The sequence below is a fragment of the Sorex fumeus genome, unplaced genomic scaffold (genome assembly GCF_029834395.1).
Source record: "Sorex fumeus unplaced genomic scaffold, SorFum_2.1 ptg000043l, whole genome shotgun sequence".
Classification (NCBI taxonomy): domain Eukaryota; kingdom Metazoa; phylum Chordata; class Mammalia; order Eulipotyphla; family Soricidae; genus Sorex; species Sorex fumeus.
Window position 1 is genome coordinate 44290001 of NW_026606100.1, and position 26380 is coordinate 44316380.

At 38.7% G+C, this 26380-nt stretch overlaps 1 protein-coding gene across 1 annotated transcript in view; it reads left to right on the forward strand.

Moving 5' to 3' along the window:
- ATRNL1 (attractin like 1) overlaps window positions 1–26380 on the forward strand; it is a 788116-nt gene that overhangs the window by 98979 nt on the left and 662757 nt on the right. The window contains exon 9 of the mRNA XM_056120591.1: window positions 14736–14919. Within this exon, the coding sequence (XP_055976566.1) occupies window positions 14736–14919 (184 nt within the window). The remainder of the gene's footprint in view (window positions 1–14735; window positions 14920–26380) is intronic.

Consider the following 26380-nt stretch of genomic DNA (forward strand, 5'->3'; position numbering starts at 1 on the left):
TTACAAACAGGATCACATCTTTCACAGTTGCTTCAATTCCTATGCACTGAATGCATGCATATCAGTGAAGGAGGTTGCCTAACTTGCAGAACAGTGAGTGAGGCTCCAGCCATTCTTCCTTACTCTTAGAGAAGTTCTAGCAGGTTAGCAGACAATAAGCAGTGAATGTAATTGATATGTATACTATATAGTATATTAGGGGCTGGAGCGATAGCACAGCGTAGGGTGTTTGCCTTGCACACAGCCAGCCCGGCTGAGCCGGGTTCGATTCCTCCGCCCCTCTCCAAGAGCCCGGCAAGCTACCGAGAGTATCTCGCCCACACTGCAAAGCCTGGCAAGCCACCCATGATGTATTGAGTATGTCAAACAAAGTAACGACAAGTTTCAAAATAGAGACGTTCGTTACTGGGCCCACTGGAGCAAATAGATAACAACGGGAGGACAGTGCTATAGTATATTAGAAGATAGCTTTATTTGCTTTCATTAAAATTTTGTATAAAAATATACTGAGTCAATTAAGTTTGGATGTAATGAAAATTAATGACAACCTCGAAGATTGCTTAAAAAGCCGTTTCAGAAATCCTTTTTCCTCTGGCAGAGTTTTGGTAAGAGAAACTAGATACCTGGTTCAGTCTGGAAGTGCTTACATGTTTCTGATGACGTTCCCGAAGTTTATGGATTTAACTGTTTTCCTAGGTGAAATCCAGGATTAACATTTATGTTATTTAATTTTCTAAATTGAAAATTAGTAAGAATATTTTTATACTGTAATTCCTTAATTTATATATTCAATTGCATTATAATTTGTGTTAACATAAATTATAATGTTATAACTTAACATTATATAACTGTATCATAATATTACATTATAATTCTAAGTAAATGTCAAGGAACATCATTGAAAATCAACATGTGAGGGAGGTGGAGACCCTGGTGGAGGGTGTGGTGCTGGAATTTTCATGTATGAATTTATGCCAGTAACAGTTTCATAAACCACATTGTCTAAAATAAAATTAAAAAAGAAATTCAATGTGTATATAGTACCTTCAGGTCACCTTAAAAGTCAAATTACACCTTTCACGATTTATTTTTTCCCTTTGTCCCTGTCTGTCTTCTCCTCTTTTTATAGATCAAACATTTTTATTTTATTTTATTTATTTATTTATTTATTTAATTTTTATTAGTGAAACACCATGAGGTACAGTTATAGACTTACAAATTTTTTGTGCTTGGGTTTCAGTCATACAATGATTGAGTACCCATCCCTCCAAGATTCCAAGGTTTTTGGTCTGACAAACTACAAAGACAAAGTTGCTACCATCTGAGATTCAGAAGCAGTTTTGAGGGGAGTGGGGTTTGAGAGTCAGGACTTCATTTTAGACATCCAAGGTACGAGATGTCCATTATATTTTAAAGTGAAAATTTAAAGTAGGCAGCTGGGATTGTAGAGACAGCTGGTTTGGAAGTGCAATTTTGGGAATCCTTTGGAAAATCGCATTTAAAGTTCTAAGTCTAGAGCAGATCACTAAGGAAATACATATAGACAAAAAGAAGAAAAGAATTGGTCGCAGATGTTCTACTGGTCAGAGGACAGAGAGAAGGAAAAGGAGAGCACAGTGAGCTAGACGATGAGTGGGGAGAGATTGTTACGCAGGACAGTAACCAGCTGTCAAATGCTGCTCTGTAGAGAGGTCAAGTGGAATGATTGAGGATTAACCCTAGAATTGATACTGAGCAGACCATTGGTCTTATTAGCAGGTAGGGTCGGGTTGTGTAGTGGTGTGACTAAAACCACGGTGGTATTTAAGAGGTAGTAGTAGGAGTGGTATTTGAAATGATGGAAAGAGTCAACTCTTGCATGGAAATATGCTTGTAAAGATGAATAAAGGAGTTAGCAGCATATGTTGACTGGATCTGTATAGATTCATTAAAATTGAATTTTCATAAAAGCAGAGCATGAAGTAGGGATTCAAGTGAAAGGATTTTATTTGAGAGTAAAATAATAAAACACAATTAGGGGGCTGAAGAGGTCTTAAAGGCATGAGAAGACACCCAAAGGTCCATTAAGAGACCCAAGTACCATAGGGTGATGGTACTTCAATCCCAAGTTTTCAGATCAACACCACCTTCTTTAATGGTTAAACTTCTAAGTCGTTGATGAGTCCGTTGGACAATGTCTGAAAAAAAATCACCCACAGATTTTTTTTCACTCACATGAATCAATGTGTCTTGATTTATATTGAAAATGTATTTAGGTGTTTAAAAGCAAAATAGTTAACAACCCTGTGTGGTACACATACAAATATTTTGGTAGGGAAATTTCTTTGTAATATTTCCTGTTGTACAACTTCTAAATCTTACATTTGGCTATCAAGTGCTTTCTCTTAATGTTAAAGATATATATTTTTAAATACTTCGAGTGAGATAATTTATGTTATAGGGTATAAGTAAAACATCATTATTTTCCTCTAAGTGGAAAAATTCAAATTAAATACCCCAGTGTTAAAACCATACTATTTGGCAAGAGGGTAAATACAAATGTAAATTACAGCAGTGCAAAAAAAAAATAATGACAGTTAAAGCAATGTCACTGTCACTGTCCTCCCATTGTTCATCGATTTGCTCGAGTGGGCCCAGTAACGTCTCCATTGTAACAATTGTTACTGTGTTTGGCATATCGAATACATCACGGGGAGCTTGCCAGGCTTTGTCATATGGGCGAGATACTCTTGGTAGCTTGCTGGGCTCTCCGAGAGGGGCGGGGGTGTCAAACTCTGGTCGGCCGTATTGGCCACTTGCAAGGCAAATGCCCTACCCTCTGTGCTATCGTTCCAGCCCGGTTAAAGCAATGTATGTAAGAATATAAGAAATATGTTCAAAGAAGTTATCAGAGGAATATTTAAGACTATAAAAAGGGTTCCACTATAAATAAAAATAAAATATTGGTGCTGGATCGATAGTATGGTGGGTAGGGCATTTGCCTTACATGTAGCTGATTCAGGTTTGATCCGCAGCATCCCGTATCCCATTTCCCAAGCACCACCAGGAGTGATTCCTGAGTCTAGAGGCAGGCATAATCCTTGAGCATTGCCAGGAGTTACCCAAAAAGCCAAAATAAAAATGTTTTTCCACTCAAAAAGCAAGAAAAACAGACATATCCCTTGGAAGGAAACAATAAAATAAGTAAAAATGTGATGCAAGGAAATAAAACCAGCAAGTCAATTTGATAAATTATAATGTTGTTTTAAGCGGCTAGCTCATTTCATAAAGAAACAAGGGAGAAACCAGAATATGCAAAATAGGGAATGACTAAGGGGAAAATAATATTGATTGGAAATTTAAAAAAATATTACTTGCATGGGTATGCTAATAAATTAGAAAATTCAGATGAAACAGCTAGAGGATGGCCGTGCAGGAATAGAATCCAGTAGAGATAGAAAGTTTACACAGAGTAATTGCCAAAGGAAAAAAAGAGAAAATATGAAATGTAAATAATATTTCAGGGTAAGTTTAGCAAACCGTTAATAGCAAAGCAGTCTTAATGCTTACACATTGTTACAGAGACAATGAAAATTTGCTCATTTATTTTAGAAATCAAATATAACATTACCACTTAAAACTGATACTGATAGCTCTGAAATAGAAAATTGCATATCCATATGATTGGAGAATGAATTAAAAAGAAATTAAAGACTTAATTACCCAAACTCTCAAATAAAATGATCACATTCCAACATGCAGACATATGGTAATACAACACCAACACCAAATTAAAGTGCTAGGAATCCAAAGATGGTTCATCCACAACTACTTAAAGTTCTCCTGAATACTCGGGGAGAAAAGTAAAAAGAACTGGGGAAAGGCAAGTAAAACTATTTACATATAAAAGAGTGAAAAGTCTGGAAAAACTTATAATCTGTGATTGCAATCAAGATCATGATCATCTTGTTGTTTGTCTATTGCCTGGAGCAAGTACCAGTAACATCTCCTTCGCCCTAGCCCTGAGATTTTAGGCTCTTTCAGGGTTAGGAGAATGAAACCCATCATTGTTACTGGTATTTGGCATGTTGCGTACACCGCGGGGAGTTTGCCAGACTCTGCCATGCGGGCAGGTTACATTTGGTAGCCTGCGAGGTTGTCCAAAGTAAGAATGAGATAATAAGATTCGCAGCTGTGCGCTTCTGGGAGCTGGGTTTTATAGTCTCTGGGTCTTGGCCGTTGATGGGATTACATGAGGCACCAGGGGGCCAGTTGGTGGGTGTGACTCCCGCCTACTGGAAGATGGAGGATCTTGGTGGATGATGCTCAGCTCTGATCCGAGCAGGCTTGGAGATCTCAGCCCCAGGACCCGCATGCCTTTGTTCCTCTGTCGGTTCCTCGTCCAAGCGTGTGGAGAGTGGTCTCAGCATGTTGATGGCTGGTTCTGGAGGTCTTCAGCTGCCAGGGCCCTGCTCAGGGCGGGGAGGGAAACTCAACCCAACCCCCTCCAAGGGGACAGGAGACTCTGTGCTGTTCTCTTCCGGGAGCTGGGTTTTATAGTCTATGATAGGTGTAAATAAAAAATAATTCAGCAAGGTAGATTATACAACTGATATTCATAAGTCAGTAATTTTTTTGTGCACTTAATAAGTGCACCAAAGAGAAGAGAAAAAAATGACACAGAATAGAAAAATTACATTTAGGACAACTTCAGTGAATCCAAATCACTTAGGTGTACTTTTTTTTTTTTATTAGTGAAACACCATGAGGTACAGTTATAGTCTTACAAATTTTTGTGCTTGGGTTTCAGTTATACAATGATCAAGTATCCATCCCTCCACCAGTGCCCATCCTCCACCACCACGGGTCCCAGCACCCTCCCACCCCCCGTCCCCCATCCCACCCTGCCTCTATGGCAGGGCATTCTCTTTTGTTATCTCTCTCTCTCCCTTTGGGTCCTGTGGTTTGCAAGAGAGGCATTGAGTGACAATCATGTTTGGTCTATAGTCTATTTTCAGCATGCTTCTCCCATCCTGGGAGGATCCTCCCAACATTAGGTGTACTTCTAAAAAGAAATAGTAGGGAAAATCACAAAAGTAGACATAAACAAATGAAAAGCACTCCTTGCTCTTGGTCTAGACATTTGAATGTCACCAAATTGCATTCTCCTTAAAGTACTTCACAAGTATGATGCATTCCAGTAAAAATCGCTTTTAGAAGGGTCTAGCCAAGGGCCTGGGGCTGGGGCTGGCTAAGGTGGTAGAGCATGTGCCTTGTATGTTTGGCCTTGGATTTGAACTCTGGCACTACATGGTTTCCCGAGCACTGCCGGGTGGAGCTCATGGTGACTCGTGGGTACATTCAGACACCCCACTGGGTCCGCACACTGAGTCATCGGGCTCATGCCTTTACAGCACGATTTGTTTGTTCTCTGATAACCTGTGGCTTTGTTTAGGCAAAAGCTGGGGTAACCCGAATGGCCGGGGAGTAGAATTACCTGCAGGTTTCCCCCTCAGACAGATAACTGTGTGCCAGTGAGATCGCAGAGTAAGCCCGGGGAGACAGCTTTGGGAAGGATCTGTGTAGTCTGCCTGGAGTTTGGTCTTCTCCTAGCCTGCCAGCTGAGATTTAAAATGGACCATCCCATCAGAAGATTAAGCATTCAAAGCAAAACCAAAAACAGCCAGGCAGAACTGAATTACTTTTATGACCTACCTTACAAGTCACTCAGCATTGCATCCGCAACAATCAAAGTAAAAACTGATTTGGGAAAGAATTGTTAAGGGACATTAAACCCAGGGGTGTGGGGATGAGTTTTTGATGTATGTGGTATTTAAATATCTTCCACACAGTTGTTTATAGGGTGCAGGGGAAAGCAGGAACTGTGTAGCTTTAATGTCGGTACCTTGTCTGGGTAATCAAAGTCAACATTGCAAACCACCCAAGTTGGAGTTTCTGTGCTTCTGGACTGATATGGCTGAAATAAACATCACCTACTCCAAGACTGAGCTAACTTTTTTCTGAAAAGGGTCACATGATAAACACTACAGGCTTTGCGGATCTCGTAATTTGAAAGCAAGACTCAGATTATATGTAATCGAGTGAATATACCTGTGTGCTAACCAATAACTTACAAAAGCAAGTGACCCTCTAGGATTCTAGTGTGGAATATCGGTTGCCTTCGCATGGTTTGCCTGGCTGCTTTGCAAGCCAAATCTAATCAGATGATTATTCAGACTGTGACCAGAATAACTTTATTTAGAAAATGGGGAGAGTGTCATTCTTGCAAAGTTTCAGTGGCATGAGAAACAAAAGACTGATAAATTATTCCTTATTAAACCTTGCAAAAGAAGAGGGAAAACTGATAGTAGTAGCTCTCAGACTGGATTTTTTTTTTCTTTTTGGGTTACACCCAGGACAGGGGTTACTCCTGGCTTTGCACTCAGGAATTACTCCTGGTGGTACTTAGGGGACCATATGGGATGCTGGGGATCAAACCTGGGTTGGCCGTGTGCAAGGCAAACATCCTACTCGCTATGCTATCGCTCCAGCCCCCTCAGACTGGATCTTGTACTAGAGAAAAATGGGCAATAGTAGCACAATTCACAAAGAAATATATATGTTTTAAAGTATGCATATTAAATTTTCTAATACTGATAACTACAATATTCTTTATGAAAACATTTCTTATTCTTAATAGATACAAAAATATTCAGAGGTAAATTGGAAGGATGTATACAATTAGTATATAGAGAGAAAGTGTGTGTGTGTGTGTGTGTGTGTGTATGTAAGAGAGAGAGGAAGGTGGGAGAGAATGTTGAGAAGTGGGACAAAAAGCTGAAATATTGAAAGTAAAATTACTATATTTCAATAATTTATATATGCATATTATATAATTTTATATAAATACATAAATTTATAGTTATATTTTAATAATTAACATTTTAATTAGTTAAAAATAGTTGGATGTTAATAAGGGACCAGAGACATTATAGCAGGGAGGATACTTGCCTTGCATGTAGCCAACCTGGGTTGATCCCGGCACTGCATGTTGTCACCTGAGCTCCACCAGGCATAATTATTGGGTGCAGAGTAAGGGTAAGTCCTGAGTCCATCTGGGTGTTGCCCGCAAACAAACAAAAGCTCTGGGCTTAAGAGATAGTGCTGGGGTTACGTACCTTGCACATGGCTGCCCTGGGTTTAATCTCGGCATCATATTTTCTCCCCTGAGCACTACCAGGAGTGACCCCTGAGCAGAGTCAGAGGCAAAAGTGAAACAGAGAGTTAATAGTTCGTGAATCTGAATAACGGGTATGTGAAAATTCACTATTCTTGCAACATTTTTGTATGGCTGAAATTATTTCTAAATGAAATGCTAAAAGTAGATTAGAGGAAGCTGGATGTATGTCTCACATTTTGCTACATAGTAGATATTTATGTATTTCATATATTCATGTATTTGAATCGAAGATTATAAGAATCTCTGTGAATTGCTCAGGTGGTAAAGGAAACATCAGTTTGTCCTTTTGGCTTTACTTAGAGTTACAGTTTTTAGGAAATCTATAAATCTCAGAAGAGAATTATATGGATACTTTCACTAACTTGGACCATAAAGCTCTTCTGGGTTAATCCTGAGGGAAATTTATTTCACCTTAGCTTAGCAATACTTCATAAACTTTTTAAGAATCTCAATGTGAGTTTCAAGGTTAGTATAATATTAATGTTTTGCCTTATTATTTTCATGCCTTTACAATTTGGGAGGTGTTGATGGGAAGCCATTATTAATGTCATTTTATGTTAACTCTTTTCTTTTGATTTAAAAACCACTATGATTTTTGAAGATATGTAATTTTTTTCCTTCTGCAAAGTTTAGTGATACTCTGTCACTTTCTCTTCTCTTTGGCTCACTCTTAAATTTATTGCATGTTCTTAACAATCTGGTGACTTTGAAGTATAAATAGGACATTTGTTTTTAGTTAATTGCTATATGAAAATGTGATTAGGAATTTTTAATAGAAGAGATATTCCCTTTAAAAATAATCCAATCAGGGTGATAACAAAGCAAGGTTTAGGCTGGCATTTTGCTATAGACTTCCATTTGTACAGCTCGTTTTAGGGATAATTATGCAAAGTGAAGTAGTTCCATTTTAATGTGAGTGTGTGACAAAGGTTGCTGTCAATAGCACATATTTTTACATTCACAAAGTGACTCACAAAATAATCGCAATAAAAAGACTTCAGTTTGGTAAATGAAGTTATAAACTGTGTGCTCCCCAAAGAGCATATAAACCACACACACCGTTCCCCGCTAACCCCGGGGGAGCCTGTTCCCCAACCCATGTAAAGGTTTATTGATTAGACACATCAAGAGATAAGCAGTAGTTAATACTGGAACAGAACAATTATACGTCTGCCATAATAAAAGTGTGAGTGTGGTCTTAAAAAGACCTTCATACACATGCTGTTTTCAAACCAGGGGTGACCCCTGGAGGCACAACTAATTTTCAGATGTTTCAGTAGAGAGATGCCTTCACGATTCAGAAAATCTTCATCTTTTCTGTATCTGCTTAGCAGTCTTTTACTGATGCACTTACCAGACCTTTCATAGAAGCAATTATATTTCATAAATAAAGATTTATATTTAGAAGAAATATGAATTTTTGTTTTTTTGTCCTTTTGTGGCATACAAGTTCATTTTGTCAATATGTGTGTATTTAGTTAACAGTGTCAACAGTCTACAGTGTATTTAGATATATTACTTTCCAGTGCTTACTTGCCCTTCCTTCCTTTCTTCCTTCCTTCCTTCCTCCCTCCCTCTCTTCCTCCCTCCCTTCCTTCCTTCCTTCCTTCCTTCCTTCCTTCCTTCCTTCCTTCCTTCCTTTCATTTTCATGTGACACTTCCATGTTTTCTTGACAGCTTTTCTGATGCCTTCAGTTTTCACTCACAAGGTTTTCATTTGCAACTTTTTTTGTAATTGCAATATGTAAGTTAACACAGATGCTAAAAGATTTACACAATATATTTCAGTGATAATGATATAGCAGACTAATATTTATTGAAGTTTTACTCTGTGGCAGAAGGTGTTGGAAACACTTTGCACATTTTTGGGGGGGGCTTAAATTTATGAAATTTAAATTTATGAAAATTCATACTGTTCTTCATAGAGGCTGAACTAGTTGCATTTCTATCAACAGTGAAAGGGGGTTTCTTTTTTCTCTGTGTCTTTACCACCACTTGTTTCTGACCTTTTTCATGTCTACACGGCAAAGCCTGGCAAGCTACCTGTGACATATTTGATATGCCAAACACAGTAACAATTTTCACAATGGAGACATTACTGGGCCTGCTCAAGCAAATTGGTGAACAACGGGAGGACAGTGACAGTGACATGTTCTTTAAAAATTTTAATTTTGTTTTGGATTTTGGACCATACCTGGCAATGCTCAGGTCTTACTCCTGGTTCTGTGCTCAGGGATCACTCCTAGAAATGCTCAGGGGACCATATGGAGTGCCAGGGATCAAAGCCAGGTCTGCTGCATGAAGGCAAACAACCTACCACTGCCCCTTTGATGTAGGTCATTATCACAGGTCAAGGAGAACTTTGTCACTTTGATTTATACTCCTTCAGTAATCAGGAATTATGAGCATTTTTTTCTATGTGTTTGTGTGTCATATCTATGTCTTTGGGGAATTGTCTGTTCAACTCTTTCTTTCAATTTTGTGAGTGCTTTTTGTCCCTTCAGTGTGAGACCTTTGTCCGTGGTACTGGTGGCTCTTTTCTCTCATTCCATAAGATGTCTTTACTTTAGTGATAACTTTTTCCACAGTACAGGAAGTTTTTAGCTTGAACATCATTGTTTTAAAATCAAATTGAGACTCAGATGAGTAACAGCATATTTATTTCACTTATTTATCTTCAGTCCAATGAAATTTGGCTGTTAAATCTTGGAAATTGCATATGGAAGTATGTCCCTAAAGTTGTTATATGGAAAAAACCCCAAAATGATAAAGTAGCATATTTTAGGCTAAAACTATTTAGAGGGATGTATTTATAGACCAACATAGCTGATCCGAGTTTGATTCCCCCCCGCCGCCCCCTCCCCCCCCCCCCCCCCCCCCCCCAGAGAGCCTGGCAAGCTACCGAGAGTATCTCGCCTGCATGGCAAAGCCTGGCTAGCTCCCCGTGACGTATTCGATATGCCAAATACAGTAACAAGTCTCACAATATTACTGTACCCACTTGAGCAAATCGATGAACAACGGGAGGACAGTGACAATGATTTATAGATCATATGTGTGTGTGTGTGTGTGTTTGTGTGTGTATGTATAGTATAAAAATACTTTCACAAATTTATGATGTTCTACAAAGTTTAAAAATACTTGTACAAATACTTGAACACATTTTGAGAAAACCTCTTTGTAGTGCTGGGGTTTAGAAGGTCACATTCAGCTGTATTTTTGTCAGTATTCTTTGGCAAGTCAAAATGCTTAATCTTTATAAAAGTGATTTACTAAAAACCGTGATTTTGGTTGTTTATGCAAAGCCATGATAACTGGGTACAGAATATTAAATAATTTGGGGCCACCCCAGCAGTGCCTGGGGACCTAGCTATTCACACCCCCCCCCCCCCCCCCCCCGTGCGCCCCTGGCCATGTGCAGTGCTCAGACTCAATGATGGGCCCCAGAGTGCTGGAGGGCCATTGTCAGCCTGGTGGTGCTGGGGGCCATGAGATGCTGTTTATGGGGTTTCTCAGGGCCTCTGAGGTGTTGGGGATCAAACTTGAGACCTCATGCGTACAAGGCATGTGCTTCAGCCCTTTGCTTTATCTTCCTGGCCCTTAAATCATTTTCATTAGCTATTAGTTACTTCATTCTTTAGGAATGATCTTCTCAGGTTATTGTCCATTCGTTGCAAGAGCACTATAAAATTTCCTCATCATGTTTGATTTTCTCAGAGTACAGTTCACTCTGATATTTTCTTTTTATACGTCTACATCTTTCAATCATCGGAGGATGAGTCTTTTCACTCCCTTAGAAATCTGTCACTACTTACCTGCCTTGATCACCAAGGTGGTTTCCCAGGGCGAGCCTTATCTGTTGCACTCGGATGTGCTGACCCTGTGATTTGCCCAAAGCAATGTGTGAAGACTTTTCTGTACTATCTCTTTTTGCTGCTCCCTGATTTGTGTTTGGATCAGCAAGCTACCGAGAGTATCTCACCCACACAGCAAAGTCTGGCAAGCTACCCCTGATGTAGTTAATATGCCAGTAACAACAAGTCTCACGATGGAGACGTTACTGGGCCCACTTGAGCAAATCAATGAACAACAGGAGGACTGTGACCATGACTGTGATCTGACAAGGGTGTCCAAGTTTAGATGATCACATAGAGAGCTGCAGTATGCAATGGGTGGATGTTTGAGAGGAAGCACCATTGTTCTCTTTCAAGCAGTTCTGTGCTCTAAATTCTTGTTTTTAATGTTGCAGTTGACATTTTTATTTGTTTTTAAATGGGATCACTGTGGCATAACAGTTACAAAGTTGTATATGGTTGTGTTTTTGCTCATACAGTGTTCCCACATCCATCCCTTCACCAGTGATCATTTCCCATGACCAGTGTTCCCAGTGAACATTAGGGAACTACTTCTAATTCCCCACCCTCAGTCTGCCTCTATGTGGGCACTTTTCTTCTCTCTGTCTCTCTGTCTCTGTCTCTGACTCTCTCTATGTCTCTCCCCTTCTCCCTTTCTCTTTCTCTCTTTCCTTTTGGGCATTATGGTTTGCAATACAGACACTGAAAGGTTATCATGTATATCCTGTTCAGCATTCAGTTCTTGTCCAGAGTGATCATTTACAACTATCATAGTCATGGCGGTCCCTTCTTTGTCCTCACTGCCCACTCCCACAGTTGTGGCAACCAGTTCTCTTTGTCCTCATTTCTACTGTCCTTGGGTATTAATCTCATACTTTTATTTTTTATATCCCCCAAATGAATGCAGTCATACTATGTGTATTCCTTTCCTTCTGACTCATTTCACTCAGCATGATAGTCTTCATGTCCATCCATTTAAAAGCAAATTTCATGATTTCACTTTCACTTTTCCTGGTGACTGTAGGATTCCATTGTGTAGATGTAATGTAGTTTCTTTATCCAGTCATATGTTCTTGGGCATTTGGGTTGTTTCCAGTTTCTGGCTCTTGTGAATAGTGCTGCAATGAACATGGAAATGCAGATGATGTTTCTTCTTTATGTTTTGGGCCTTCAGGGTATATTCTCAGAAGTGGTATTGTTGGGTTATATGGAAGCTCAATTTCTATTTTTTTTTTTTTGAGGAATGCCTATGCTGTTTTGCAAAAAAGGCTGGACCAGTCGGGCATTTCCACCAGCAATGTGTGAGAGTCCCTTCCTCTCTTGTTATCTGTACCAGCACTGGTTGTACTTGTTCTTTTTTATGCATGCCAGTTTCTGTGGTATGAGATGATATCTCTGTTGTTTTGAGTTGCATCTCCCTGATGATTAATGATACCGAGCATTTTTTCATGTGATTTTTGGCTATTTGTATTTCTTCTTTGAGAAAGTTTCTGTTCATTTCTTCTCACCATTTTTTGATGGGGTTGGATGTTTTTCTCTTGTGAAGTTCTACCAGTGCCAAATATATGTATATACATTCATATATATATATATATTTGATATTAATCAACCCCTTGTCAGATGGGTATTGGGTAAATGATTTTTCCCATTCTGTGGGTTGTCTTTGTATATTGATCACCATTTCCTTTGAGGAGCAGGAGCTTCTTAGTTTAAATGTAATCCCATTTGTTTATCTTTGCTTCCATTTTCATGATCAGTGGTGTTTCATCTTTGAAGATGCATTTAGCTTCAGTGTCAGGGAGCATTCTACCTATGTTTTCCTCCATAAACCTTATGGATTCAGGTCTTTAATCCATTTGGATCTGACTTTTGTGCCTGGTGTTAGAAAGAGGTCTGAGTTAATTTTTATGCATGTAGCCACCCATGCATCACTTGTTGAAGTAGCCATCTTTGCTCCACATCATATATCTTACTCCTTTATCAAAGATTAAATGAGCATATGTTTGAGGGTCTGTTTAGGATATTCAACTCTATTCCATTGATCCGAAGGATTGTCTTTATTCCAATACCATGCTGTTTTAATCACTACTACTTTGCAGTACAGTTTGAAATTGGGCAGGGTGATGTCTCCCATCATCTTTTCCCCAAGAATTGCTTTAGCTATCGCGGGGGGGGGGGGGGGCGGCGGTTATTGTTCCATATGAATTTCTTGGCTCTGACTTCTTAAAGCCAAGGAGATGTGTTTGTATCTGTGGACTCATATCTTGTGAGTGAGATTTCAAGAAACACGTGCCAGAGAGACATCAGATGGAGGTTGAGGAGCCTGTGTAGAAGTCTGTACCTCAGTGGAGTGTACGAGCAATTTGCGGCTGGGTGGGTATAGGTGCCACTCCTTTTTGTTTGTTTGCTTTTGATTTGAAGTCACCCCTGGTGATGCTCAGGGGTTACTCCTGGCTCTGCATTCAGGAATTACTCCCAGTGGTGCTTGGGGAACCATACCCAGAGATCAAACCTGGGTCAGCCTCTTGCAAGGCCAACAGCCTACCTGCTGTAATATCTCCCCCCATAGGTGCCTCATCTTCCCCTGAGTAGAGCTGTGATTGTGATGCCGCGCTGGGTTTCTGCTGTCTGTGTCCCAGGAGCTACTGCTGCCTGCTCTGCAGCCAGAGGAGAGAGCTTGGGGACTTTCTTCCTTTGCCTTCTCCTCTCCCTCCCTCCCTCTCTCCCTCTCTCTTTCTCTCTCTCTTTCTCTCTCACTCTCTCTTTCCCTCTTCCCCCCTCACCCCTTCCTTCCCCACAGAACTCAGCCAAGTACCAGTCAAAGGAGTCAATTTTTTAGGGCTTCAAAAATTTTTTTTTTGCTTTTTGGGTCACACCCGGCAATGTTTAGGGGTTAATCCTGGCTCTGCACTCAGGATTTACTCCTGGCGGTGCTCAGGGGACCATATGGGATGCTGGGAATTGAACCTGGGTCAGCCGCGTGGCAAGGCAAACGCCCTACCCGCTGTGCTATTGCTCCAGCCCCAAGGTTGCAACTTTTTAAAGATTTTCATTGGAGATACAAAGAAAAGTTGGGCTTCTAAGCAAGAATACTGCAGAAACTGAAATGGGCAGTGATTAAGGCATTTTTTTTTTTAAAAATCTTTTGATATCACTGACTGACTTAGAGCCTGTTTGTGCTGAGTTGGCTCTCATAAAATATTCTTTCCTTTTCTTTTTTCAGAGACTTTTGCAAATAAAGACATATATGTGATAAAGCTTCTCTTTCTCTCTTGCACACACAAAAATGGCACTTTTAATATTTAATAGTTTCAATTCTTCCACCCCTCTCAGAGAGCCCAGCAAGCTACCGAGACTATCTCACCCACACTGGCAAGCTCCCTGTGGCATATTTGATATGCCAAAAACAGTAACAACAAGTCTCACAATGGAGACGTTACTGGTGCCTGCTCGAGCAAATCGATGAAGAACGGAAGGGCAGTGCTACAATGCAATAGTTTAATCTATGGAAAGATAGAGTAAAACTAGCACATAATTAATAATTAGTTTTTGTTTAATTGAACACTAGTCATACTTTACTGATACAGTTGTGTTATGTTCAGCTTGTTTATAATTGGGTTTAAAACAATACTTACGGTTTGTTCTTTTTCTTTTTCTTACAGCGTCAAACACTTGGCTTGTTCCAGAAACAAAAGGAGCCATTGTTCAGGGTGGCTATGGCCACACCAGTGTGTATGATGAAATAACAAAGTCTATTTATGTTCATGGAGGCTATAAGGCACTCCCAGGCAATAAATATGGATTGGTAGATGACCTTTATAAGTACGAAGTTAACACTAAGACTTGGTGAGTAGACCGGACAGAAGTATGACAAGAACATTTGTCACTTATTTTTTTCTATTTTTTTTTATAATTCTGGTATTAAATATTTTCAAGAAAGCACACTTGGCTTTTTCATCTTTATTCCACTTAGTGGTTTTCTGTTACAGTGCAGAAGCACAGAATAATACGTTTGCTGTATTGCCATCTGTGGTATAAGCGATTGACTTAGAAGCGGTAACTGATCCTGTATTCTTGCACATCTGTGTACACTTACACCAAACCCATTCCTTAGAAACCCTGAGATGCAGTTTGCTTGCCTGTCTAACTCGAACCTTGCCATTATCTGTTTTGATAAGTGGTTCTTTGCACTCGTATCATGTTGTTACTGTCAATTGCAAAAAAAAAAAAAAATTGGGGGCTGGAGCGATAGCACAGCGGGTAGGGCGTTTGCCTTGCACGCAGCTGACCCGGGTTCGATTCCCAGCATCCCATATGGTCCCCCGAGCACCGCCAGGAGTAATTCCTGAGTGTATGAGCCAGGAATAACTCCTGTGCATCGCCGGGTGTGACCCAAAAAAGAAAAAAAAATTATTTTTTTCTTCAATTTCCTCTTCTTATTTCCTGTGAGGTGCAAAGCTTATGGCAGTTAGGTAGACTTGCTTTTTTTTTTTTTCTTTTTTTGGTTGTTCATAGTGTTGTGTTGCACCCATTAGCTTAGCTTTGTCATGCTGTGTTTCTGCTGTGTGGGAGGTCTGCTCATCCTCGTCCTTATTCCCTGTTGCCTAATTCCTGTTCAGGGCACGCTGATCTGTGCACACGCAGTGGTGAGGTATGTGTGTCCCTGTTCTTCATTTTTTCTACCAGCTCTTGATTATTTCAAGGATGTTTGCCTTTGGCCTATGCAGTGGAAGTGAGTGGTGTCTTATTAATATTTTAACACTGAGCACCCTGATTACTTTCGTGAATAGGCATTTTTTTATGTGTTTATTTGCACTGACATTTCCGATTTAGTAAATTCCCTAGGTATAAACATAATGGTCCCTCTATGCTTGAAATACTATTCATTAATTTTTCATGTATTGATTTTCTGGATATATAAATTTTAAAATACAATGTTTGTTATACTCATTTTCTTTTGTGAATGTGGGAAATAACCGCTTTGTTGTGTTAAGTCACTGTACATTCTTTTAAAGTTCTTTCGTGAAGACACTTTTATGTATTAAAATGAAAGTTTTCTATCATATGATTTGTTCTACCCCCTTCAGTTTGATACATATAATATTTTTTTTAAAAAAGGAAGATGAAATTAAGAAAATAAGACCTATTGTATAGACAGTTTCAAAAATTTTTACTCTTTGCTCTAAAATGTCTTTATATTTTATAATTAAAATTATTATGCAGCTATCTTATATGATGTTTATATTTTAATTGCAGTTTATTTTTATATTTTAATATTTGTAATGATTTTCTGATGTTTTTGCCATAATTATAAGCACAATTGTGTCATATTTATGTCACTATTAATCTAATTTGATCAGCCTTATTTATTAGTTTTGTGCATATTAATGTCGTTCTATCAGACCAAAACAGGAATGGGTCTGGAGAGATATTACAGGAGATATTGTGCTTCTCTTATTTGCAACAGACCCCACGTCAAATCCTAGTACCACACATGCTTTCTTGAGCACGGAGCCAGGAGTATCCCCTGAACACAATTGGAGATGACCCAGCCTTCCCGTGTACTTCCTTGCTCCCCTAAAGAGATATATCTTTTGCATGAAAGAAGCAGTGTGGTTCCCAGTAATAATAATGGGTATTAGAGTTTTTAGGGAAAGATGCTAATAGGAATAAATGGGTTTTTAAAAAGCCATGAGGAATTTTTGAATTAAAGTCAGATGAGAGAGTTTAATTATCACTTGATTGGAATTTGCTGAGATTTTAGATGCTTCTCTGTCTGAAAACCTTTGATAGTCAACTTTGTACAGAATATCATTATCAACCTTTACAATTTTGTACATTCACAGATATTTTGGAATTTAACCAACTATTACAATTTAATAAGGTGCTTTGTAAATTTTGAATGTCTCATTAGGAATAATTTATAGAAATATCTGTCTTGAGAGTTTAATGGTCTGTCTTTAAAAAAAAATCAGTAAAATTATCAAGTGAAAAAGAAAATAATATTTAAATTATCCTTAAAATTCGTAGCATTTTTTAAAGCTCTAATAATTTTCTCAAAAATAATCTTTGTTAGTTTTTCAAGTTTGCAGTTATGTATGGATTCTAATGTATTATCAGGTTTATTAAATATAAAATATGGTTTAATTTTAAAATGTCATTTGTTATATGCTCGTTTTTGTAACTTGCAAATTTTGGGAGTTTGGGCCCATACCTAGCGGTGCTCAGGAGCTATTCTTGACTTTGTTCAGTGGGGACCCCTGTCAATGTTCAGGGACCCTTATATGATTCCGGGGATCAAATTGGGGTGGGATAGCTCTTGTTTCTACTGTCTTTGTATCGCTAAGGAAAATTTGAGAATTGTTTCCAAGAATATAAGAATGGAGAATGATACAATAAAACAAACTCAATTATGTTTTTTACATCCGGTTAATGAGTGTGATCATTCTATGTCTCTTTCTTCTCCCTCTGATTCACTTCACTCATCATGATACTCTCCATGTCCATCCATGTAATAAGAAAATTTCATGACTTCATTTTACCGAACAGCTGTGTAGTATTTCATTGCGTAGATGAATAAATATATGAAGGCTATTATAGATAAGGAAAGTTAGTGTGTTAGCTTAGATACAAAAGTATCAGGATAATTTAGCAGGTTATGAAAATTGTAATGCTTTGGATACACTTTAAGAATACAAGGCCCATCATTTGTAAAGTTAAGGCAATTCCTTAACTTCCTCAGGAGATGAAGGAAGCAAGGTGATGTAATCTCTAAAGAGGAATGGAAATATTTAGATAAAAATTCAACATATAAGAACTTTATATAAACTCTAGTAATATAACTAGTATATGGGAAAGATGTTCCATTTCACTTATCTGGAAAATGTAAATCTAAGCAACTATCATTTCTCACCAGTGATACTGGTGGACATTCAAGGAAAGAAACAACCAGTGTCAGTTAGCGTGGATACAAGGAAAGTGGGGCCCTCATTTCTGCTGTTGGGAGTGTTCACTATTTTACATATTGTTTTGGAAAAAACAATATGGACACTTCTCAAAAAATGAGGAATTGAGCTTCCATCTGACCCAACAATTCCACATCTTGGCATCTACCCCAATGACCCCCAAAATTAACCAGAACAGACATCTGCACTCCTATGTTCATTGCAGCACTATTCACAATAGCACAAATCTGGAAACTACCCAAGTGTTTAAAAACAGATGACTGGGTAAAGAAAGTATGATACGTATATACAGTGGAATACTACTTGGCTGGAAGAAAAGGTGATATCATGTAATTTTCTGCCATGTAGATGTATCTAGAGAGTGTCATGCTGAGTGAAGTTAGAAGGAGAGGGACAGACACAGAATGTTCTCATATTCAGGATATAAAGAAACAGTAAGGAAATATCAACAAACCGATAACTGGTCTTCAGTAGGATGCTTGCCAAGGGTTGGGGTATACTGGGAATACGGTGATGTAAAGTGGACACTGATGTAGGGTGTGGTACTGGAATGTTTTATGTATGAAACCATACCTATACAAGTTTTGTGACTACTGGTGCTTAAAATAAATAGAAACTAAAATAAAAAAGAATTCCAGTGATAGTTGGAATAAAAGCTGCTTTGTGCTAAAAGGTACAAACAGAAATAAACATTGTCGCAAACTTTACAGTGTAATTTTGAGAAATTCCCTGTAACATTAAACATTAGGGTATGCGCTGTCACCATTTCTATTCAGTTCTAATGGAATTTTTACCCAGCGCAGTAATGCAATACATGTAAAATGGAAGTAATAAGATACCAGTACGTATGAGTAATAGGTTGATAGATTTTAGGTCAAAATGATAAATTTAATTCTGTATGTCAGGAACAATTAGAAAATGTTAATTTAGAGCCAGAAGAAATAGTTCAGGGATCAGGGGTTCATTCTTTACATCCACAAAGACCCAGATTTGATCTCTGATATTGTATTTCTCTTGGAGTTTTGTGGTCCCTGATGGTTCCTAAGCACGTCTGAGTGTCCCTGATTTCCCCCAGTATTTAGAATCCAATAATCCTATCCAGTCAGCCAAAAATCACTGAAAGTGGCCGTGCCCACCTTCCTACCCCCCAGCATTGCACTGGAGACCCTTGAATACCTCCTAGACTATGTTAATTTAAAAGCAATAGAGTTTATTATCAGAATATCATTGACTAGGCTGATATGCTGCATGGGATCTTTATATAGAAAGTTATCTAATGTAGTTTTATAGGCCAAAGTAAAAATGAGAACACATGGCAATTGATTGAAAAATCCAATAATAGGAAAATGTCCATTCTGCTTAAATTGATCTATATTGATTTTTTGTTGTTGATTGACTATTTTTTTTTATGTAGGAGTACTGCTATTTATTCAGCCACTTATTAGCTGATTGGATTGGGTATGAACTCCACCTTACTTTTTTTTCATTTTTTATAATTTTATTTATTGAATCACCATGAGAGCAGTTACAATACTTTCGGGTTTAAGTCTCAGTCATACAATGAAACACCCGTACCTTCACCAGTGCCCATTCTTCACCCCCAACAACCCAGTATATCCCCATCCTACACCCTCCCCCTACCCGTGGGACAGATGATGTCCACATTACTCTCTCTCTACTTTGATCACATTCAATATTTTGACACCAGACCCACCATTATTATTTGGGATTTTACCCCAACACTCAGATCTGCTGAAAAGGCAACAGTAGACAATTTGTTTTCTGTTGCTAGTTAAGCACAAAAATTTGTAAGTCTATAACTGTATCTCATGGTGTTTCACTAATAAAAAAATAAATTAATTAAAAAAAAAGAATAACATATGATGTCGCGTGGCTGCAGTAGTGGCTGCGCAATTTTGGAATTCTGAAATTTTAACACTTAAATCTGGAGGGATTTCTGCCAAAACCTGCTGGGTTTCGAGATTTGCTCCTGAGTCTCTGGGATCATGGCTGTTACGCAGCTTGATCAGGAGCCAGAAAGGCTGTTCATGGGTGGCGACTCAGGGTCTCGTTGGGATCGGGAGGAAAGGGCCGCAATTTTTTAATTGTGGTATCATAGTTTATAATAGTATTGAAGTTGGGGCTGGAGTGATAGCACAGTGGGTAGGGCGTTTGCTTAGCATGCAGCCGACCCAGGTTTGATTCCCAGAATCCCATATTGTCCCCCTGAGCACCAGCAGGAGTAATCCCTGAGTGCACAACCAGGAGTAATCCCCTGTGCATTGCTGGGTGTGACCCCAAAAGAAAAAAAATTTTAAAATATAGTATTGAAGTCATGATTTTATAGTTGAAGACAACTATGGCTGTGTCTCCACCAGTAATTACAGACCCTCCACCTCTATCCCTTGGCCCCTTCCCTTTCCCTCCTTCTCCTTAGTTCCTAGTTCTGATTATCCTGTCTTAGGATTTATTTCCATGAAGAGTGGTTTATTTCCCTTTTTTCATATTCCACATATGGGCAAGATCATTCGGTATGACTTTCTACTTTCTGAATCACTTAGCATCAAGTTGGCAGTCTTACGTAGTATGAAACTGTGGTAATCAAAACTGTGTGGACACTGGAACAAAACAGATTCTCAGGTCAATGAAATAGAATTGAGAACCCAGAGAGAGAAGTGCTTAAATGTGCCCACTCGATGGTAAAGGGGCTAGAGGTGCCTGAAGTGGAACTTCCTCAACAAATGGTGCTGGAAAAATAGTGCGCCACATCAGAGACCTGAATTTAGACATCTCCCGCCAGACACAAGGATCAGTTCAAAACGGGTTAAAGATTGCAGTAACAGGGCCGCAATGATAGTACAGCAGGGTAGGGCGTTTGCGTTGCATGCAGCCCACCCAAGTTCAATCCCCAGCATCCCATGTGGTCCCCCAAGCACCACCAGGAGTAACTCTTGAGTGCAGAGCCAGGAATAATCCCTGAGCATTGCTGGGCGTAATCCAAAAGCAAAATAAATAAATAAATAGAAATGCAATAGCAAACCTACCTTCATAAAATATACTTTGGTTTTTGTCTTTTGGCCACCTCTGGCAGTGGTAGATGCTTTCACCTGGCTCTGTGCTCAAAGATTACTCCTGGTGGTGCTTGGGGGACCTTATGCTATATGAAGGATCTGGAGTATGCTGCATGAAAGGCAAATGCTTTGGCCTCTCTACTTTCTCTCCAGCCAAAATACTCAGAGGAAGATACAGGCAGGGTCATTCAATGTCTTGACCTCAGAGGAGTCTTCAATAATAATAACCACATTGGCAAAGAAAACCAAGGCAGAAATAAACATGGGATTACATCGAACTAAATTAAAGCTTCTGCACTGCAAAAGAAGTGAGACCTAAAGTAAACAGATACCCTACTGATTGGGAATAAGTATTTACCCACCACATACCAGAAACAGTGCTGATATTCATAATACATGCAGCACTCTCAAAACTCAGCAACAAAAAACATCCCATCAGAAATAGGGAAAGGAGTTGAACAGACAGTTCCTCAGAGTACATAGAGATGGACAACAGGCACATGAAAAAATAAATATTGATCACCAGAGAATGTCGGGGAAATGGAAATCAAACCAATAATGAGACCATCATCTCACACCAGGGAGACTGGTCTCTATTCAAAGACCAGAAATGGTGCTGGTGTGGTGGAAAAGAAACTGTGTTCACTGTTGGAGTGATTAGTGAGTGTTTCAGCTTCTTTGAGATGGTTTATGGACCCTCAACACAATGCAAATAGAACTTCCAAAGACCCCGTGATCCTCTCCTGGAAATCTACCCAAGAACACAATAAACATCAATCCGCAAAGACTTAAGTAAACTCATGTTTATGAAGCACTATTTATTGTGTCAGCATCTGGAAACAACCCTGGTACCTAACTACAGAAGTGGATGAAGAAATTGTAGTATATAAACGCAATGCAATTCTATTTTGCTGTGAGAAAAGTTGTATATCTTTTACATACACAATGTAATTCCACCAAAATTTAAGCATTTTTCTTTTGAAAACTGACAAGACTTCAAAAATTTATATTGCAAAGGGCTAACTATAATTAAGTAAGGCCTTTATTAAACTTTTTTTTTTTTTGGTCAGACCCAGAGGTGCTCAGAACTTACTCTTGTTTCTGTGCTCAGGGATTACTCCTGGCAAGTCTTGAAGACCATAAATGGTTCTGGGGATTGAACCCAGATCAGCCATGTGCAAGGCAAATACCTTACCCTCTGTACTATCACTCTAGCCCCCAATTTTTAATTTTTTGAAATTTTGGTTTGTGGCTACACCTGGCATTAGTCAGGGGTTCCCCCTCAGGAATCATTCCTGGTGGTGCTCAGGAAGAACACATGGGGTGCTGGAGATAGAATTGCGGTTGGCCGCACATAAACTGAGCACCCTACTGCTATGACCAGTCTTTAGAAGAACTAAGGTTAGAGAATTTCTTTTCAAAGTTTCACGACTTACGAAGCTACAGTAATTGTTTGAAGTGTTTTCATAATGATAAGAAGTAAACCAATGGAGCAAGTAAGAATGAGTTAGACCTCCTGGTTTATGAACACTTAATTTGTGGAGAGTTTTGTTTTGAATCTTTCAGCAAGATGTTCTAGGCCAGTTGGATAAAAAGTTGGGAAGATGGCCTCAGAACAGGTCCGCTGGACTGGTTTCATTTATTACCAAGAAGTTCACATCTACAGAAGGAACTCATTCTGTTTTGTGTTTTGGCATTGTTTGGGGCTATCCCTGGCTCCATGCTCTAGTGTTCCTTCCAGTGATGCTCAGGGACTGTCATTGTGGGTTGGAACTGGGTTCCTGCATGAGATCTTTCAGACCCACAAGTGCATGTTAAATATTTAGCACTTTTTCATTTATTTTATAATAGATTACTTTCTTCAAAACGGTTTCAGATTGAAGAAAAATGAGCAGAAAGTACAGAATCCCCAAATATCCTTGTATCTCCACTCTAAGTGCCTTTATTCTTATCATCTTTTATAAGTGTAGGACATTGTTACAATGGTTGAGTTGATATTAAATGCATTGTTATTAACTGAAATCCATAGTTTACATTAGGATTCATTTTAGTACTGGAGATCCTATGGATTTTCCCAAATGCATACTGACACATTCTACCTTTCCCTGCCCTAAAAATCATCAGCTCCTCACCTGCTCATCCCTCCCTCCTTCCCCTCTAAACCTTGGCAACCACTGATACTTTTACTGTCTCTATTGTTTTACCTCTGATTTGAAGACATTTCCTCGAATGTCTTATAATTAGAATCAGATAGTATGTGGGCTTTTTCTCATTGGTTTCATTCGCTTGGCAGTCGGCATGTTTTCCTCCGTATCTCTTCATGACTCAAGAGCCCATTTCTTTTGTTGCTGAATAACATTCCGTGGTGTGCTTTAGTTTATCCACTTCCCTATTGAGGAACGTCTTAGTTGCTTCCAAGTTTTGACAGTCATGAACAAAGCTGCTATAAATATCCGTGTGCAGGTGTTTATGTGGGAGAACTTTTTAAATTCTTTTGGGTAAACCCCAGGGAGTGCAAGCTAGATCTTATGGAAACGGGATGCTTAGCTTGTAAGCAATTGCACACTCGTCTTCTGAACGGGGTTGTATTGTTTTTCATCCCACCAGGGATGCATGAGAATTCATGCATAAGACTTCATATGTTTTGGATTTTAGTCCTTTATCAGATATGTGCCGCAACTATTTTTTTCCCAACCTGGGAAGGTCTTACTCTTTGAGTGTCTTTGACGGGGCAGAAGTTTAAAATTTAAACTAATTTAGCTCATCTATTATTATTATTTTTTTGTTTTATAATTGGGGCTTGGACGCTAAATTTTGAAAAGTCATTTGACTCAAGATCCCCTAGGTTTCCTGCTTTATAATATTCTAGGACTGGATTGTTTTGAATTCTGTGGTTAAGTCTGTGATCCATTTTGTTTATTTTTGTGACATCTTTATGATTCCTCCAGAACTTGTTTGTTTGTGGGTGTCCCACCTTCTGGCATCAATTGCTGCCCCAAAGGACTGCTTCTGCTGACACAACTTTGTTCCTTTGGCAAAGATAGTTGACCATATTTCGGTGTGGATTCCTGGTCACTCCTCTGTGCTATTTCATTGAGCTATTTGCCTGTTCTTTTGCCACTGCCACACTGTCTTGATCACTTTTTTTTTTTTTAAATTGAATCACCTTGGCTGGAGTGATAGCACAGCGGGTAGGGCGTTCGCCTTACAAGCGGCCAACATGGCCGACCCGAGTTTGATTCCTCCGCCCCTCTCGGAGAGCCCGGCAAGCTACCGAGAGTATTCGATATGCCAGACACAGTAACAACAAAGTCTCCAATGGAGATGTTACTGGGCCCGCTGGAGCAAATCGACGATCAACGGGAGGGCCTTTACTTACTTACTTTTACTTTACACCTTGGAATACATAGTTACAAAGTTGTTCAGGATTGAGTTTCAGTCATACAGTGTTGCAGCAGCCTACTCCACCAGTGTGCATGTCCCACCACCAGTGTCCCCAGTTTTTCTCCCTCCACACCACCCACCTACCCTAGCCTGCCTCTATGGCAGGCAGTTCTCTCTCTCTCTCTCTCTCTCTCTCTCTCTCTCTCTCTCTCTCTTTCTCTCTCTTTCTCTCTCTCTCTCTCTGCCTGCCTGCCTGTCTGTCTGTCCGTCTCTCTCTCTCTGTCTCTCTCTCTCTGTCTCTCTCTCTCTGTCTCTCTCTCTCTCTCTCTCTCTCTGCCTGCCTGCCTGCCTGCCTGCCTGTCTGTCTGTCTGTCTGTCTCTCTCTCCCTCCCCACCCCCGCTTCCTTTTGGGCTTTGTGGTTTGCAATACAGGTAACTTAAAGGTTATCATGGATATCCTGTCACCTCCTTTTAGCACTCAGTTCTTGTCCAGAGTGATCATTTCCAACCATCATTGTCATAGTGGTCCAAGGATATGGAAATTACCATTCTTGATTACTTTAACTTTATAGAGTAGTGTCAGTCAAAATTCTGACTTGATTTTTTTCAATATTATGCTGGCTATTTTGGGTCTTTTGCCTTTCTATATATATTATAGTCAGTTGAGACAAAAATCATATTGCTGAAATTTTATTTGCAATGAATGTATTGAATATATTCATCTAAAAGGGATTGATATTGACAATATTGAGTATTCTTTTATATATATAAAGGCTTATTAATAGTTTTTATTTAATTTCTGCCATCTGTTTTGTAATTTTTCTCATATAGATAACATGTATGTACACATGTTAGATTAATATCAATTTTTGTGCCGGTATAAAAGCTATTGTGTTGTTAATTTCAATTTTTTTTTTACATTGGTGACTTATAAGAAAAAGAAAAATGGTTGACTTTTTAATTTGTACCTAGCAACCTGTTATAATTGCTTATTAATCCACGAGTTTTGTTGTTCTTGATTTTTTGGGACTTTTTATATGGATGATTATGTTATGTGTGGCCAGTTTAAAATAGGTTTGCATATTGCTTTCCAGTATGTGCATCTTTTTTTTTTCTTGTCTCTTTACACATAGTTGGAATTTCAAGTAATGGTTAGAGTAGTGGTTAGAGAGCAACTCCTTTTATGATATTAAATATTAATTTTTGGAAGAAGTTCTTTATTAAATTGAAGAATTCCTCTATTCTCAGCTCTTTATGATTTTTTGAAAACATTTATGGTGTTAAATTTTGTCAGTTGATTTTTCTACATCTCCTTCTATGATAGAATTTTCTTTCTCAGCCTGTTGATGTGATTTGTTTCATTCAATTGATTTTCAAGTGTTTAATCAACCTGGGATACGTGGATATCTACTCAACCATTAGATTTAAATTATTTTCAGTTCAGATTTTTCCACACTGAAGCTGTTTCCTCTTTGATCCATATTATTAATTTATAAAATCAAAGCATTCTAGTGATTGGTAAAGAAGAACAGAACAAATAGATCTTAAAAAGAATGTGCTACATTTTTATTTGAAAATATCTTTTCAGAAAATCTCCTGTGTTTGACAGTATTATAATTTATTGCATATTTTTACCTCACGCTTTTTGCCTCATATCTGAAAATCTGTTGCCTAACCCAAATTCAGAAATAATTTATTTCTGTGGCTCTTAAATTTAGTGTTTTTATCCGTTTTGAGATAAGGTTTTTGTATATATTGTAAGAGAGGAAAAAATCTTTTATTTTCCATTTGGAAGTCCAGTTGTATCAGAACTTTTGTTGAAAAGAGTATTGTTTCCTCTATTTAATTGGCTATAGTTGTCATTTGTGTTTTTATATGAATTTTTTT